Source organism: Trichechus manatus, unplaced genomic scaffold (genome assembly GCF_000243295.1).
Source record: "Trichechus manatus latirostris isolate Lorelei unplaced genomic scaffold, TriManLat1.0 scaffold00030, whole genome shotgun sequence".
Lineage (NCBI taxonomy): Eukaryota > Metazoa > Chordata > Mammalia > Sirenia > Trichechidae > Trichechus > Trichechus manatus.
In genome coordinates, this window is record NW_004443966.1 from 9,320,914 (window position 1) to 9,339,238 (window position 18,325).

The 18,325-nt window shown below is 38.9% G+C and overlaps 1 protein-coding gene and 1 non-coding gene across 5 annotated transcripts in view; both read right to left on the reverse strand.

The window, feature by feature from the left end:
* The window catches only part of HERC1 (HECT and RLD domain containing E3 ubiquitin protein ligase family member 1), a 196,323-nt gene that overhangs the window by 32,987 nt on the left and 145,011 nt on the right, over window positions 1-18,325 (reverse strand). For 2 of the 4 annotated variants that reach the window (XM_004374646.2, XM_023729708.1), the window contains exons 42-56: window positions 17,984-18,100; window positions 17,545-17,773; window positions 16,299-16,423; window positions 15,059-15,279; window positions 13,882-14,150; window positions 12,861-12,913; window positions 11,968-12,168; window positions 10,749-10,923; window positions 6,966-7,236; window positions 6,611-6,824; window positions 5,631-5,836; window positions 4,693-4,820; window positions 3,889-4,016; window positions 2,883-3,083; window positions 798-928 (exon numbers count right to left, since the gene is read on the reverse strand). In XM_004374646.2, coding sequence (XP_004374703.1) covers window positions 798-928; window positions 2,883-3,083; window positions 3,889-4,016; window positions 4,693-4,820; window positions 5,631-5,836; window positions 6,611-6,824; window positions 6,966-7,236; window positions 10,749-10,923; window positions 11,968-12,168; window positions 12,861-12,913; window positions 13,882-14,150; window positions 15,059-15,279; window positions 16,299-16,423; window positions 17,545-17,773; window positions 17,984-18,100 — 2,669 coding nt within the window. Of the gene's footprint in view, window positions 1-797; window positions 929-2,882; window positions 3,084-3,888; window positions 4,017-4,692; window positions 4,821-5,630; window positions 5,879-6,610; window positions 6,825-6,965; window positions 7,237-10,748; window positions 10,924-11,967; window positions 12,169-12,860; window positions 12,914-13,881; window positions 14,151-15,058; window positions 15,280-16,298; window positions 16,424-17,544; window positions 17,774-17,983; window positions 18,101-18,325 lie in introns of all 4 variants that reach the window. The other 2 variants (XM_023729707.1, XM_023729706.1) reach the window with 2 other exon arrangements.
* Window positions 8,039-8,109, reverse strand: TRNAE-CUC (transfer RNA glutamic acid (anticodon CUC)). Its single transcript has one exon. It is a non-coding gene; the product is annotated as a tRNA-Glu (tRNA).

An 18,325-nucleotide genomic window follows, 5' to 3' on the forward strand; every position in this document is an offset into this window, starting at 1 on the left:
TACAGTTGTCATCACTGAGCTCCTGTCTGTTTTGTATACAGTTGTCATCACTGCGCTCCTGTCTGTTCTGTATACAGTTGTCATCACTGTGCTCCTGTTTGTTTTGTATACAGTTGTCAGCAATGCACTCCTGTTTGTTTTGTATACAGTTGTCATCACTGTGCTCCTGTTTTGTATACACTTGTCATCACTGCGCTTGTTTTGTATACAGTTGTCATCACTGTGCTCCTGTTTGTTTTGTATACAGTTGTCCTCACTGCACTCCTCTGTTTGTTTTGTATACAGTTGTCATCACTGTGCTCCTGTCTGTTTTGTATACAGTTGTCAGCAATGCAGCTCCTGTTTTGTATAGTTGTCATCACCACACTCCTGTCTGTTTTGTATACAGTTGTCATCACTGCGCTCCTGTTTTGTATACAGTTGTCATCACTGCGCTCCTGTTTATTTTGTATACAGTTGTCATCACTGCGCTGTTTGTTTTGTATACAGTTGTCATCACTGCGCTCCTGTTTGTTTTGTATACAGTTGTCATCACTGCGCTCCTGTTTTGTTCTGTATACAGTTGTCATCACTGTGCTCCTCTGTGTTGCTCTGAACCCTCCTCTACTCCTTCTAACACCTGGCTTTGTGCATTTATGTTACCTGTCCAGATGGCCCTGTAAGCATCTGAATTGGCAATCTCTGTTTAAGGTGAAATTTTTAAAAGAAACTAGTATTAAGCAATACTAGTTTTTTACTAGTTATTAACAAGATAGTAAAAAGAAGAAAAAAGTCATCATCTGGCAAAGCTGTTTTACCTTATGTGCATCGATCAGAACAATGCCTCCTTTCTCAAGTGGCTCCTTTGTTCCCAGTAACAATTTTCCATCAAAATATCCCACTGCAAATGGTCTGTCTTCACTGAACCAAGCAATGCAAGTTATGGAGACTAATATGATTCAAAAAAAGAAAAAGAAGAAAGAAAAGAGACTATGTCACTGTAGAAATTCAAAGACAGAGACTTTGAAACAAATACGTGCTACTGCAACCACTGAAACCAAGTTTCCCAACATCTCTTCAACACATTCAGACAAAATGTAGGCTTACAGCAGGATCCATGCAATCTACTGTTTTTAATTGTGAAAAAATTATGTATAAGAAAACATTTGCCATTTCAGTATTTTTTACATGTACAATTCAGTGACATTAATTCATCGAGTTGTGCAGCCATCACCATCTGTTTCCAAATTTTTCCACCACCCTTAACAGAAGCCCAGTGCCCCTAAGCAATGACTCCCCCTTTCCCTCCCCGCAACCCGATAAACCAAAAAAACCCCGTTGCCATCGAGTCTATTCTGACTCATTTGGTTTCTATACATTTGCTTATTCTAGATCTTTCATATAAGTGGGATCACACAATATTTGTCCTTTTGTGACTGACTCATTTCACTCAGCATAATGTTTTCAAGGTCCATCCATGGTGTAGCATATACCAGAACTTTATTTCTCTTTATGGCTGAGTAATATTCCATTGTATGTATGTAGTGCGTTTTGCTCATCCTTTCATCTGTTGACGGACATTTAGGTTGTTTCCTCCTTTTGACCACTGTGAATAATGCTGCAATGAACACTGCATTCCTGCTTTCAATTTTTTGGGTAGATACCTAGGAGCGGAATTGCTGTTCATAAGGAAAGTCTGGCAATTTACTTCTGAAAAATCAGTCATTGAAAACTCTACGGAGCACAATTCTACTCTGACACGCACCGGGTCACCATGAGTCAGAGTTGATTCTAAGGAAACTGGAGGAGGAGGAGGAGGAGGAGGATGGTAATTCTATGCTTAAGTTTTTGAGGAACTGCCAAACTCATGTAACCTACTTTTAAAGTATTTTTTACAAGTGTCAACGACTGTCTCATTTTTTGTCTTTCGTTCTTTTTCAGCTGGTTATTGAAAAAGAGACAAAATCTAATTCCCTCACTGATTCTAAGTCATTGTACCAGGTTGCTTCTTTTTGGATAAGAATCTACCATGAAACCAAGAACTGAAATAAGTCACAGAAAGAAAATCACCTGTCCCTTCTGCCTGTTTAATAGTCCCTACTCAATGCGTTTCCATAGTCTATAAAAAAGATTCTATTCTAAACATCTATATTCATATTTGCTTTAGTATATACAATACCGGAAAGCTACAAAAGAAAAAACAGTATTTGTCTGTGGGGGTAGAGTAGGGTGGGAGCTGAGTGAATACAGAAAGACTTTTCACTGTATCTCTTTTTAAACTTTTTAATTTTTGAACCATATGGAAGTATTACATATGCAAAGAAACTAAAAAAACAAAAAACCTGTTCTGTTTTATTAATAGAGTAAGTACCACATAAGTAGGGACCTTTGAATTACTCCATCCCCCCAAAACAAATAAAAACTATCTAATAAGATGTCTACTCATCCAAAGGGAACAGTGAGAAAATGAATGAAAGTAGACTTACTACTTATCTCTTGCCAGACCAGATATCCCACCTCCTCCCCACCATTTCCCCAATTATACACATTTGTTAATAATTTCATCTCTACCAATAATTATCATCATCCTTTTCTTCAGCACTTCTAACCTTCAAGGGACACTTGGAGCCTGCTATAAATGTTGAAATCACTTACATGAAGGATGAATGACTAATATGGTATAATACAATTAGATCTCGTTTTAGTAAGCGATGGGTGGTGGGGCTTGGGAGAGAAATATCTTTCAACTTAATAACTAATTAGAATGAAACAACACTAGACAATCTAGAAAACACAGTTAAAAGTAATATTCTCTCAGCATTTTAAAAATCAAGTGTCAAAAAGCTAAGTATTTGATCAGCAGGTGGGAATTTTCTCAACTAGACCTGAGTCCAGTCACTCACCATCCTTTCGATAGCAATGCTCCAATTCTCGACGGTACATGGTGGACACATCGACAACTTCAATGAGTCCTAGAGATCCATCCATCCGTCCCACCAACAACAATTCTGGAGACTCCCCCGACCAGGATGCAGCTGGACCCTCTTCTGGCCACGCCAAGGCAGATACCCAATGAGGCTGAATATCTACTAGTCCTTTTCCTCCTAAAGAGAGGGAAAAGGGTTAACTTGTTATTACTTAATTCTTAAAAACCATAATAAGAACAAAAATAAATATTACTTAATTCCAACAGACACTCAAAGCAGTGCCCAATTTTATAACAGCCTACTGGTAAGACTGAGCACTCAAGATCCTTCATTTATATGTTATATGTAACTACCAAATTAATATGCTTTTCTGTAACTATTGGGGCAAAAATGACAGCTTTATAGAGAAGAGAATAAAGTAAAAACTCAGTGTGCAAAAGCCAAACATTTAAGTCCTTTCCTAATAATTAATGAAAGCCAAATTAATATAAGAAATTCACCTACAGTTAAGGCTAGCTATTGCTTAACTATGTAAAAATAAACAGAAGTACCAATAAACCCAAGATAACAATTATTTTTTGCTTTCCAGACAGGTATAATAAAAATTGACAAGAATTTACACCTGTGAAAGAAACAAAATAAATAGAAACATTTAAAGCAATTCAAAAGATTACATAGCTTAAATTCAGTGACCATTGCTTCTCCTCAAACTCTAATCTGAACACTTAGTAGTACACAAAAATAATTTTTAGCTTACAACTATCAGGTTAGTTTAAATTCCCGGATGGGAAAGTCAGGGTCTGAGTACTTTCGCTCTAACCTAAACCACACTATGCTTGGATTTTCACAGTTGTTGAATAGCTTATTAGCTTCAAGCTAAAGAGAAGTCACTGTTTGTATGCAGAAGGCTAAGAGAAAGGCCAGGTCAACAGCAGTTTTACAAGTACCTTTGATAGTTTGCGAGTATTTACTTGACTCTTACCATTAACTTGCCAGATATTCACCATCTTTTCCAAAGCCCCAGCTAGATATTTGCCACTGATACTCCAGGAAACAGGTGAGAAACTTGGATCACTGGGTGACCCCAGGCTTTCCTCAGCATCCCCTTCCCTGGAATATAAAAGATATGTATGGAATTCTAATCCCATCATCCAGAAGTCAATTAACCTCAAACATTAAAATAAGGGTTTCAGATAGAGTCCATAACAGCAGTCTTATATTTCAAAAGCTTGGCTAGCAGTATTTGACAATCACACATTTGCTAATGTTTACCATAACAAAAAAATGTGCTGTGTAGACTGTCCACCATTTAATGTAATACATACCATGTCAACAAAGGCATTCTGATTTCATATGGGTTACACATGGTTATTACTCAAGCCTATTGATTCCTGTTTGCTTAATCTCTAGCAAGTCCTCAGAAAATTACCTACAGCTGACTATAAAACTATAAAGGATGCCACATTATGACACAAAACAATATAATTACTCTAATTCCTAAATAAGTGGCCTGTTGTGCTATATAATTAAACATTTATTTGCTAGTAAACCTTGATTTAATTCTGAATAATACACTGAATAATAATATAATATTATAAATAATACAATATTCTGAATAATAATATCCTAAAAAATATACATCAGAGATATAGTAAGTCTATTCTAAAAAGAAAAAAATTTAAAATATTTTAGTGACATTTCCATTATATTAACACAACCAAGAGGAGGCATATTTAGGATTCTCTGATTTTAAATGTTACATGAGAAAGCTAACGTTAGCACTCACAATCTGTTGAACACACAGGTCTGCTGCAGTGAATACTGTTTCTTGGTGACATTCCACACTCGGATGGTGCCATCATTGCCGCTGGTGGCCAAGAGACCTTTTTTATTACACCAAACACATGTCATTACCTAGAAAAATTGAAAAGATGTGTCCAGCAATATTTAAACAAGTTTTGATTCTAATAATTAAATCAGACCCTAAAATTCTATCAAACTGAAAAAAAAAAAATCTACTATGGAACTGTAAAAGAAAAGCATCCACGTTGTTGTTAAGTGCTGTCAAGTCAGTTCCAACTCAGCGATCCTACACACAACAGAATGAAACACTGCCTGGTCCTGTGCCATCCTCGAAATTGTTGCCGCGGTTGAGCCCATTGTTGCAGCCACTGCATCAATCCATCTCATCGAGGGTCTTGCCGTACGCACAGCCTCATTCTTTTCTAAATGGCTTATAAATAGGTATCTATTTGAAGTATAGCTTTAAGGTACAAGGCCCAAACTCTTCTTATCTGAGACCTGTTAGAATCTTAACAGGTTAAAGCAAATATGTTAAAATACTTTAATATATTTATTTGTTCTATAAAGTAAGTAACAGAGACTAAGAAGTGATTTTAAGACTGTTTAAGTAACAGAGGTTAGTCTGCGTTTCCTAAACTGCCCTCGTCACTGCTTAGGGGCCCAGATCAAAATCATGAGGCTGATTTTTTTTGCTCTTGCATGTAGAACGCTTCATCTTTTGTGAGGTTACTCCTTTGGTCTTCTGATCTTCCATCTCACTTTCCCATCTGTATGCTATTACATTAACCCAGCATACAGAGAAAGGAGAGTTGTAATTACCAGTAAATCTCGGTAACTCAGAGAGACAGACAGACAGAAAGACAGAAAGCCACCATTTTATCTCACCAGGTGATTACCATACATCGGAGTCAGAATACCTACTCTGTTCTGATGAGCCTCCAACTTGATGAAGGAGCATTTTCTGAGATCTCCTCCCATATCAGCGAGTGTTTGTGGAGTAGTTTGGTTGTCGCGGTCATGTGCAGCAAGAGTGCGCACAAGCTGTTGAGCAGCCCATTGCCTATGCTGTGAGGACAGCCTCGAGGAGAGGCAGCAGGCTGCCAGGGCATTAGCCAGCTCCAGAGGGCCTACAGCAGAAGGATCATAGGAAGGATGGGCAATTAAACCTGCTTAAACAAAACAATGAAATGATGCCCAGGTGAGAGCTGGTGGTGGTGAACAAACAAAAATGGGTTAACCCATCTTTTAAGAATTAGTACTTTTATAAGCACTCATTCACTAAAGTATGAATGCAAAGTATAAAGCATTCATCTCACGTCAAATTCTATAATAAATCTGATCCATTACAAACATACGTCTTATATACATCAATCAACAGACTTTGCCCTAAGGACACAGTAAACTGGGAATGCGGCAAAACTCATTTTAATGCCCAGACAGAGGCAGCATGCCCTTAACAATAAGAGTTTGGCTTTTGCTGCTCAAAAGTGATCTTGGAAGCCAGTCAAGGAAGTGGGTTGATGGATCCAAAGCCCATCTCTCTATGCTACATGGTCCTGACCAAGAGGAAAGCGGGCAGTGGTGACTAAGCAGCCCATTCAAAGGGTTACCATCTTCAGACAATGAGAAAAATAACAGTTTATCTGAAATATATTAAGGAAATCTACCAAGATTATTATCTAGGGTAACTCAAACCATAACCTATAACAAGACTAACAGTACATTTTCTAGTATTTGTTCCCATGCACAATGTAAATGTACCTATGCACTTTTTTTGTGACCTAAACTTAAGAAGCTTACATGTTATGCAATTCATCACATATAACAATGCAAAAACATCACTTTTAAAACATGAATCAAGCTGATTAGAAAGCTGTACATTTAAATAATATGAAACTTACCTTTCTTTTCAACTTCTGACTTATCATAGTTAGGTCTCAGTTTGGCCCCTTTGTCAGCTAGTAATGCCACAAGGGCCTGAGTTACAACAAAGTTTGGGGACGTTACAAGTTTATTCTCTTCGGCAATTCCTCGGAGAAAGCTGGGTAGAAACTTCCGTTGAATTGGGTCGTCAACCGTGGTTAGATTTACACCTGTTGCAGCAGAAATCAAGTTCTGAAGAGGCAATTGGAACAAACAGGTTTAATTTTTACATAAAATTCTAGAACAAAAAGAAGAACATTTCACTTCAAAAGGCTCTTTAGGAATCAGTCAGAAATAAGCAATGCCACAGAAAAAGCACCCAAACGAGCTTACCTGTGTACACAACTGCACGAGCAGTTTCGCGGCACTAGGGGTGTTGGACGCCAGACATCCCACCGCCGTGCTCAGATAGGCCAGGCAAGAGATGGGCTTGGTGGCCTTGCTGGGCCCGCCTCGGGAGCGTTCTGCGGTGCTTGCCATGGCGGAGGGACTGGTGGAGAGGCCGGCTCTCCCTGCTGCAGCCAGGCACATTAATCGAACCAGGGTTCGGATATCTGTTAGCCCCAGAGACTCAAGACCAGCAGCCAGGCTGCAACTGGAGCCACTGCCAGGAAAGGAAAACATTTTAGATAGATAAGGAAAACCGATTTCTGAAGAGAACATTTAGATCCTCACATATCATCCAGAGCAAAAACAACCAAGATTAAGGGCAAGCCGCACTAACACCAGTCACACATGTCCCGTAAGGAAAGCCAAACAAGTTGCACAGACTGGAAGCTGTTACCTAAACCTCTTTTTTCATTTTAATAAACAGTGATCTATACTTGAAGTGTAACTGAATTACCAAAGTATAATATACAGAAATCTTCATCAATCATGAATTTTCACCAACTGAAGAAATCTGTGTAGCCACCCCCAGATCAAGAGACAGAACATTACCAGCTCCCCAGAAGGCCACCCTGGACCCCCCTCCCAGTCACTATGCCCCCAAAAGCAACCACTGTCCTGATCTCTAACAATAAATGAGTTTCACTTATTTCTGAACTTTATGTAAACGGAATAACGAAGTATGTGCTCCTTCGTTTCCGGCTTCCTTCCCTCATCATGTCTGTAATTCATCCATATGTTTGCATCACGTTCTTATTAGCTGCCGTGAAGGTGGCTCATGACTCATGGTGACCGCACACACAACAGAATGAAAGGCCGCCGGTCCTGCACCATCCCTGTGATCGGTTGTAGATTGGACTGTTGTGATCTATAGGGTTTTATCATTGAATGATTTTTGGAAGTAGATTGCCAGGCCTTTCTTCTAGTCTGTCTTAGTCTGGAAGCTCTGCTGAAACCTATTCGGCATCACAACAACAAGCAATCCACCACTGACAGAAGGGGAGTGGCTACATATGAGGCGCACTGGCTGTGAACTGAACCCAGGACTCCCGCGTGAGAGGCAAGAATTCTACCACTGAACCACCAATGCCTCACTGTTGCATTGTATCAGTAGTTTATTCATTTTCACTGACACATACATGAAACCTACCACAATTCATTTATCCATTCTACAGATGACAATCAGGTAGTTTCCAGTTGGGGTTATCACAAATAGTACAGCCATTAACACTCTTGCATGTGTCTTTTGGTGCACATATGCAAGCATTTCTGTTGGATATATGCCTAGAGTAGATTGCTGGGTCACAGTATGTTCATGGTCAGCTTTAGTTGGTACACCTACTCCTCACTTACCAACTAGAAGTCACCCTCTTTTGAAAGCTTTCCTTGTCCTCCTCAAGCACGGTTAGACACTACACTTATATTTCTGCTATACCAATTATATAACTTCTATTATTCTTTCAGTACAATACACCTACTCCTCACTTACTGTCTCATCCGACATTTTCCACTTACGACAATAGCAAGAAATCTACTATCTGACTATTTTGCACACTAACAAGGCGGCAGGCATGGCAGCAACAGCTGCAGTGCATCCATTCCCTCAAGGAGGGTCTCTGGGTGCCTCTGGGAAGCTGGGCAGTGCTTCCCTGCGCCCGGCGCCCCCTCTTGCCGGCAGGGGCGCCGTGTTCAGCTGCCACCGGGGCTGGCCTCCTCCATGGCCACAGCATCAGGGCAGACCTGCAGGCAGCATCAAGCCAGCGGGCCCCTGTTCTGGGTTCCCAGCTCCTATGCGGCCTGAGGCCCTGCAGCTCAAAGCTGCTGTTGGGTGAGAAGGGAGAAAAGAAAGAGACAACGGAGAGGGTATTTGGAAGAAATGCGCGCGAGTTTAATGACATCCTAAAGTGAGCTAAACTGGGCCCGAAGCCTCTGAGACTCGGGGGATCTCGTGAGTGGCCCGGCTCCCAGCACCCTCGAGGGAAGGCTGGAGCCTTGGTGACTCGCCGGACCCAGAAGGCAGAGCAGGCTCTGGGATTGTGAACACAGGGCTCGCAGGGGTGGGAGTGGAGCCCTGTAGACAGCTCCGTGAGGGAAGCTCTGACCCAGCACAGGAGAAAGGTGAAGTGGTTAAGCTGTGGGCCCTCCAGTCACACAGCTTGGCTTTATCCAGCTTTGTTTCCTCCAAGCCTCCTCTGCAGAGGAATAATCCACAACCAGGCTCATCACAGTGATGAGCACATTAGTAAATCTTAGCTGTTATTATTTCTATGATCATATTTTCTAAATTAAAAAAACCTGACAAATGGATAGTCTGAAAACAGAGAGAAAAAAAAAAAAACCCTCCATTTTCACATAATGCTGATTTTCTTGTCAATGACCTGGTCTTTGGCACCTAATTGTATCGGTAAATGAGGAGTGGGTGAACTATCAAACAGTTTTCCAAAGCAGTTGTACCAATTTATTTTCTCACTAGCAGTGTTCCAGTTGTTCCACTTCCTCATGCTCTCTCTCTTTTCTTTTTTTTTTCAGTCTGTTTAATTTCAGCCATTCTGGTAGATGTATAGTAGTTTCTCATTGTAGTTTTGATATTCATTTCTCTGAAGACTAATGAGACTAATCACCTTTCCATGATTACTGGCCATTTGAGGATCCACTTTTGTGAAGCACTTCTTAATGTATTCTGCCCATTTTTCTTTTGGGTTGTCCGTCTTTTTCTTACTGACTTATATGAATTGTTTACATACTGTTGGTTATATGCATTGCTAGTATCTTCTTCCACTCTGCGGCTTGCCTTTCTTACTTTCTTAATGGTGACTTTTGCTGAACGGAAGTTGTTTAATGCAGTCCAATCTATGGATCTTTTACTTTATGGTGGATGCCTTCTGTGACTTAAGAAATCTCTGGCTATCCCAAAGTCAAGAATATACTCTTATATATTACCTTCTAGAAGCTCTAATTGATTTACCTTTCACATTTAGATCTAAAACCCACTTGGAATTATTTGTTTTATATAGTGTGAAGTTGGGACCAAGATTCTTTTTTTTTTCTCTCCTATATGGATAACCACCTGACCCAGCCCCAGTTACTGAAAAGACCATCCTTTCCTCATTGCTCTGCAGTATAAACTGCTGTCATCAATCACATGTCTATATATATGTGGTTCAGTTTCTGGATTATTTGGTCTATTGTCTATCCTTGAGCCAATACCACACAATCTTATGTGAATTTTATTCTGATTCTTTCCTTCAGGGTCCTTCTGTCTTCGCTGATTTGCTGTTAAACACCACTGCTTCACTGTGTCTTAAATGGATGTCTTTCAGGTTTTCTTGGCTCCCTTACCATTTCATATTACACAGCACAGTGTGAACATGGCAAGATTCCCTGGGAGAGAATTTTCAGGTTGATTCAGCTAAACAGCTGGTTAACTGAGCAGAAAAACCCATTTGACCTTTTGTGTTTACCCTGCACCAAATGGATCAACGGCCTCACTTTCCCATTTCATATCACAAAATAAAACACATGCAGTTTACTCAGTTACTTTAATGGCATTACTTTCTACCTAAAAGGAGCCAAGTATTAACTGAATGAATGAATGATGAGCGACAATGATGACTATGTCTAACTTCTTTCACGCAACAGGACATATTCAAGTCTCTGAAAATCCCACTTTGTTCAGACTCTTGTGTCATACATGCTAGAAGCTAACTCAGCATGGCTTCCAGTCCTTACCTGACGGAGAGGAGAGACAGCGCCCTCATGACCATGGTTCTGGCCAGCAGAACCTGAGCAGCAGCAGTCACTCTCCTTAAAGCCACCACCCGGTCGTGAGGGTTCGCGAGGGCAGCGGCCTGCTCACCTAACGTTATTCTCCCAGAGGAACTCTTTTCTACAGAACCGTGGCAACCTGCAAAACATAAGATTTTGTTTAGTTCTCAATAAGGTAAGAAAAATCCAGACTACTGAAAATTTCCCCCATTCTACCTAGGCTCAATGCTGCAAAGAAATACAGCTCATAATACAACCCAGGGTTCAAATCCACTGCCAATCAAAGAGACTGGCCAACGTATTTTGCTCATCTGGGACTTTGTTATACAGAAAATTCCTTGGGAGAAAGTTATTTCTAAGTCAATAATCTATACTAGGTAGTCCTCAACTTACAATGAGGTTCTGTTGCATCGACTCGGTCATAAGTTGGTTCTGATATAAATTGAATACCTCATTTTTTTTTTTTTTTTAAGTTTTCGTTATTATTGCCTTTTATTATCAGTATCTTTATAAACCGAATCTTTGTCTTTGGGGGTTGGAAACATTCCATATAAACTTGCAGATATATTTTAACACTGTACATAGAACATTCTACTAACGATAAAATGTACCAAAAAAAAAAAAAAGATGGTTGTCAGTGCGGTTTGTCATAACTCGAATACGTTCAAAGTCAGGGACTACCTGCATAGGAGAAATTTTCTTCTAAATAATCTTTTTTCTTTATTTTGCTCATGCATCACTTCTACTGATACTAAGAGATACAGAAAAGATATAACCTTTAAAATATGCTTTTGAATATGAATATGCTTTGAAGATGTTTTTGGTGGCTAAGCAACCAAATACTGCCCCAATTATTTCGCATCCCCAATAACAAAAAGTTGTCATATCCTCTCATCCAAATACAAAAGCACAAAGCAGTTTTTAGTCAGTTCCAGAATTCTCTTGGCACAGAGAACTTAAAAAAAGAAAAATTTTACTCATATTTTATACATTTTATATCACTTCAATATTTTATTTAAAAAAATCAAAACTTAATATTACATTTGCATTCAAAATATTAAAATAACTGCCTAAAGATACTTGATGGAACAATGCTGGATCCTTACTATTATATGTTTACCTACCTAAGAAACAAATTGAGAGAGACTCTATAAAATCAATGTAAAGCAGCGTTTCAGTTTACCTATCTGCATCAGAGTTTCTTCCATACTGTTTGTGGCTGTGACCATTGCTACGGATGCTCCCAGTGGATCACTATCGGGGAACTGAACAGGCTCTGGTACAATGCGCCGGTCATTTAAACCAAGGGGCCCGGCAAGCAATTCAAATTCTTCTTCACCTGTTAGCTTTTCATCTTCATCAATATCCAACATGTCCCAGTCTTCTGGAATTTAAATAAACAAATGTACAGTGTATGAATACAAATATAACACAACTCTGCTGGTAACGGTTTTTGTGAGATATGTCTAAGACACACATGGACTGTAAGTCCAGTATCCACAAAATGAACTAGAGCACCATCTCCTGGTGATCCAACCAAACTGCACTCCTGAGGCATACTGAGACTCTAAGGGAAAAGGAGTCGTGTAGTCAAATCCATTTAAAGCAACGGCCAATGTTACAACTGGTAACGGAGGTTTCAACTATAAGAAATACTGGCATGTGGCCAACGAAGAGTTCTTACCCTGTCCATAATCATTAGGAAATGATTTGCCTCAAGTAGATGGATGCTCCAGATAAGCTGATGCTTACTCATGTTTTATTTTTGACTTCGCTCACTTAGGATGAAAGTTCAAAATGTACTACATACTTTCCCTACTTTGAAAAAAAAAATCATGTCAAACAGAAATTAACACTCTGTAGTAAAGCTAGTGTTTGAAGCCAGGTGCTTTTCCTCTGACTTCAGACTAGGGCTGTTGCTATTAAACTACCGTGTGCTTTTGGGGGCCAGTTTAAGTTAACACGGACATAAACATAAACACATACACATGAAGGCAGGTTTTAGTACAGATGTTAAGCAGAGGGTACAGATAAAAATACATGTAAAATAAAGAAGCTCTCAAAACAAACAACTACCTTCATACACACTGTCCTGCTTGCCAATTAGATCTGGAGCTTGTCCCTTGTACCTGCACCAAACATGAAGAACATCGTGTTTTTATATAAAACAGTTAGTACCCAAAACCGCAAATTAAGTCATTAGAACATTATAAAAGGTCATTAATAAAGCAACACAAAATCAAAAAGCGTGTTTCATGTTATAGGCTAATGTAATAAAAACGGCTGGTATGTAGGCACAAACATGCTTATGAGATCGATCAGTATTTTACCAAAACACTGGGGAGGTTTCTGGGTTACCTGCTACTCTTTTAATAAAAACCTATCCCAGAAAGCTCGAAGATTTTAATAGTTGATGAGAGCAAAACAACCTGTTCACCAGAAACCGCTACTCAAGGATGTGGGGGGATAGTATTTTCATGAGAGCTCATTTAATCAGAAAGAAAAACAATCTATATTTTCACAAAGAAAAAGATCTTAATTAAGATGCTAGTAATCTGGTAAAGAAGAACCATGAAGAAATTGACCATAAAGCCTCCTGAAGGTTAAGGCAAGGGTCCCAACCACAACTTGCCAACAAGTCAAAGTTCAACACAATCCAACTCTAGGAAAGGACCTGCTGCCATGACCCCTCCCTGGACTCTCAGAGATTCTACAGGCTTCCACTCTAGTGGGAACATGAATTCCTCAACCCCTTCCATCCTTCCTGTCCCTAATTCAGTGATCATAGGACTTTTGAGAAGGTCAACAGTAACTTCTCACATAAAGAAAGCTAGGGTATCCATGCCTTAAGATACAAGAGACAGATATTATACTCTTCGGAAACCCTGGTGGCATAGTGGTTAAGGGCTACGGCTGCTAACCAAAAGGTCGGCAGTTCAAATCTACCAGGCGCTCCTTGGAAACTCTATAGGGTAGTTCTACTCTGTCCTATAGGGTCACTATGAGTCGGAATCAACTTGACGGCAATGGGTTTGGTTTTTTGGGTTCTTATACTCTTCATTCAGAGGGTCTGGAAATCTATACAATTCCAAGGTACCTTTCAGAACTTGATGTCTTGGATTTGGTCTTCAGGGCTAAGTACTTCTCCCTGCAGGTGCCACATAACAGGTAGTATGGATTGCCACTCCCACATTCACCGCCGAACCAACCATCCACATAGGAGCCGTTGCTTCGATAGCCCTGGCGGTTTGCGCTGCGCCCGCAGCCTGGGTGGTTTCTCTTCATGTGCTGATTGAAGCTGACAACACTGCATTCACACAGTTCACACACCACCACTTCTTCCCTGTCTTCAGACTCACAAACATGCTGCACAGAATGATTTCATATCAAATTATCACAGTCAATTTAACATAAAATTAAGAAGAGGTATTTATGATATTAACTATTTTGTTTACCTATGATGGAATATCTGGAAAATGTTTGTTCATGGACATAACAAATTTCTTTCAAATCACACAATCTGAATATGTTCCTTGCTCTCCCTCATTCCAATAAATTACAATAAAAGTAACTGATTATCCTACTAAGAAAAGTGTTAATAAAAATGACAATCTGCCTTACCTCAAAAAGACTTTTTTAAACCCTCTAGTGAAAATAACTATTTTTCATCTGGTCATAACATTCATGTCTATTTTTTAATTTCTTAGAAAAGTCATTAAGATTCATTTATCTTATTAACTTAATATAGTAGATCCTCTTTCCCACAGGACCTACACTGGGAACTTTTCACTCTCCACGCTACTAAAGTGTAACGAACATACACGTGCAGACAGAGGAATGACAAGACCTATGTGGGCACTGGTTCCTAGAACAAGGCATTATAGTGATTAAATGGAACCTATGAAGGAAGGAGAAGAGCATGCATTCAGATAGCAATGTGAGCAAAGCAGCCATGTTATACACCCAGCAGAGTCCACGGGGATCTGATGCCTGTTCTGTGCTCTATATTTGACATGAGAATCAAATATTACCACAATACAGCAATTCATCGAAGTCTGGGGAGAGAAGCAATAAAATTGCAAAGAGAAAGCAACAAGAGACTTTTTCTTATTGATTTGTAGGTCTCAAAGGAGCTCAAGCATTAAATCCCCAAACTTCAGGACGAGATGTAAGACTTTTAGAGTGTTACAACTCTAGGCAAGGCTATTAGTAAGCTGTATGAAGAGGCAGGCAGGAAAAGAAGTCAGAGCAGCCCCCGCTGCAGTCACACACACCCAGGTAGGCCAATCCAGTACCTCTGGGATCCACATTCCCAGAATATCACTGTCACTGGTCAGGTCTTGTCCAAACATGGCTTCCATTGCTTCATCATCAAGATCAATTTCCAACTCTTCATCTAAATTAAAGTCATACAACGTGCCTGGGTCTTGCTGCAACGATATTCCTTCTCTCCGACTTTGGTTCCTGTGGGCCTGCACAGAGCGGTATAACCCCGCTCAGAACCAAAGAAAAAAGGCATTTTATTTGCACGCATAAAACAGTTGTGAGTATTTTGCAAGTTCTTAACTGTCATTCATGTAGGTGACAGACTATCTCAGCGGACTTACTGGATCCCAGACCATAAACATCAAATTGTACCTATCACAAGTGTTTCTTTACCTGTAAAATGATAGGAGCACTCATACCTCACCGGGCTGTTGACAGGTTTAAATAAAATAAACCATGTAAAATACTTCACAATATTTGGTGTGTAGAAAAATATTCAGTAACTATTAGCTGTTACTCTTCTTCTGGGTTTATTTTTAAAAAATCAGTCCCTTTCCATTATATGGTAAGCATACAAGCCTACTTTTTCCAGGACAGTCCCAATTTCTCTCTCACTGTAACTTATTAAATCATGATTCATGTTCTAATATTTTAATGATCAAATGATTTTGACAAATCACATACCCCAGTTTCGGGTTTGAAAAATATATTCTGCCTAACTTACACTTTATATATCCAGAACATCATCCTAGAAGGATTTACTAATGTAATGAGGGAGTTTACTTTGGCTAATCTAGAGCCTCACCCAGCATGAAGCCTGTGGTGCACAGAGCACATGAGAAAAACCAGCACCTCCTTCCTTGGCAAAGGGCCTTTTCCATTGCCTTCTCACCACTTAAACAGCGTCATCACTTCTGCAATTATAAGTTAACTTATAAGAACTGTAAGTTGCTTGAGGGCAGCGAGAGCAGTTAAGAAATTTCTCAAGCCCACAAGTCACCAGTACATCCTTCTGCACCCAGAGGGAACTTAAAAATAAATCTATGTATGTACAATGTGATTTCAATATGTAAAATTATGTAAATGTACAGAAAGTAATATGCAAGCAGTTCTTCTGTCAATGTGGCGGGACTGAGTACTTAGTAACATTAGCGACATCTTCTTTAATGCTGCTTTTATGTTGACTTTAAAATAAAAACAAAAAATATGATACTTTCGCCAAAAAAATGACAGGAAACATATAATTACCTGCTCTTGCTAGCAATGTGCGAGCAGCTAAATCAAACTTATGCCGTCTTGTTACTGCTGAGCGACCCCTAGCTGGTGGTCCACTTCCAGAAGCTGCGTTCTCTGTATGATCCAGATTATCAGGGCTATAAACGCAAGTTCAAGAGAAACACAATTTTTTAAGAAAAAAATCATGAAAAGAAAGCATTGGTGCAAGCTTGCTTATGGTATTACTTTCTCCTCTGAATATCTCTGAGGGTAAAATATAATTACGATAAACTTTGAGACATTTTATGTCCCTTATAAAACTCCTAAGTTGTAAATATGTCATATCCTGCACCCTGAGCAATAACTGTATCTCACTCTGAACTATGTCAGCAATAAAATAATGCTTAATGCATGTTCAAATTCAAATGAGATCAAATATGGCCTTAACTAAATCCTAAATGATTAAATACTTACAACTTGAAACAATTGGGAATCTTTGCTTAAGAGAAACAGATACTTCAAAATAAGTTATAAAAATATGAATTGAGGCTGTTAGAAAAAGTCTGCATATTACATAAGACACAAGTCTTGGTAATAACATTACTTCGTGGTTAAAATGAAAAAGAAGATTTAAAGTCCTAAGACGTGCTGAAGGGGGAAAAATTTTAAGGGAATGTAGAATATTTTATTACATCTCATTTAGGCATTATCACAGAATTCTTTTTACCACTTAAAAAAGGGGCTTATTGTACTGGATATTAAAAACTACAGAAAAGATGAGAACATAAATTTAATTATATTAAGGCAGAAAACATTTTAAATCTATTTCTATCAAATGTATTAATTTCTAATATTTTTATAATTATTTTATAATTATAATACAATTTATAATAATTTTATAAGTATTCTATAATTTCTAATATTAAATATCTAAGTGAATATTCTATTTTATAGCATTTATATGCTATAAAATATCTTTTTCAGCATTTATTTTGTTTTAGAATAAACTTGTTTTAATTTTTTAGGTTATTGTTTTCAAAGCTCAATTTTACATGAAAATGATGAATTCCCTTCTTTCCAGGAAAACAACCATTCAAGTTAAACTTGTCATGTCATTTCATTCACAGAAAATCCATCTGTAACTGAAACCCCCAGATTTCCATACACCTCTGGTTATCAACTTCACACACTATTAAAGCATTTATGAGGGGAAATAAATGGGGCTTTGGGGTCACCATCTATAACACATGAAAAAGAAACAGAGAAATTAGAACTCCACCTTTCACTAAAGCCTTCCTCTATTTCAGCAGCATCAGCTGATGGTATGTCTCCCGGTGACTGTAAGTAACAGGGGTCATTCGATTTCCCACTGCCCAAGACCGCAGCTCCATGCCTTGAGTCGGCTGTGCTGCCTGACTGGGGCTCTTCCTCATCCTCGTGTCCAGGGTGTTCTATCATCCACATGGCAAGGACAGTGATGTTCTGGGCATCAGCCTCTCCTCGAGCACCTCAACAGGGAAAAAAAAAAAAAGTCTGATCCTGACTTCAGGCAAAGTTATTCATGCAATCAATTTAAGAGTGTTTGCTATGATGCCCTTATAATTAAGCCTGGTATTAAAAATCTTACCAAGCTTTATGGCCTCTTAAAAAACAGGTTACCTCTAATAAGACAGGAGTTCTCATATATGCATATGCTGATATACAAAAATTTATCCTACCTGTGGCTTCCATGGCTTTGGCAATCTGCCGGAGAGAGAACCCCATTTCCAGCAAGGGTACTGCAATTGCTGGAGGAGGAGGGGAAGTTGAAAGTCTACTGCTGGGGTCTGACAAGGCTGAGACAAAAGAAATACAAGTAAGGGCCTAAATATCACCACACACCATGAGTAAAAAGTATACTTATAGGAACCCTAAGTCCCCAACTTGCTGGTAGTGTCCAAATTTAATGAAATTTTACTCTATTAAGAATTCACTAAATGTAATTAAATTTGTTATAGCTTTATAACGTTTTTCATACAGTTAAACCTAACAGCACAAAGTAAATCTAATAAAAATTCCTT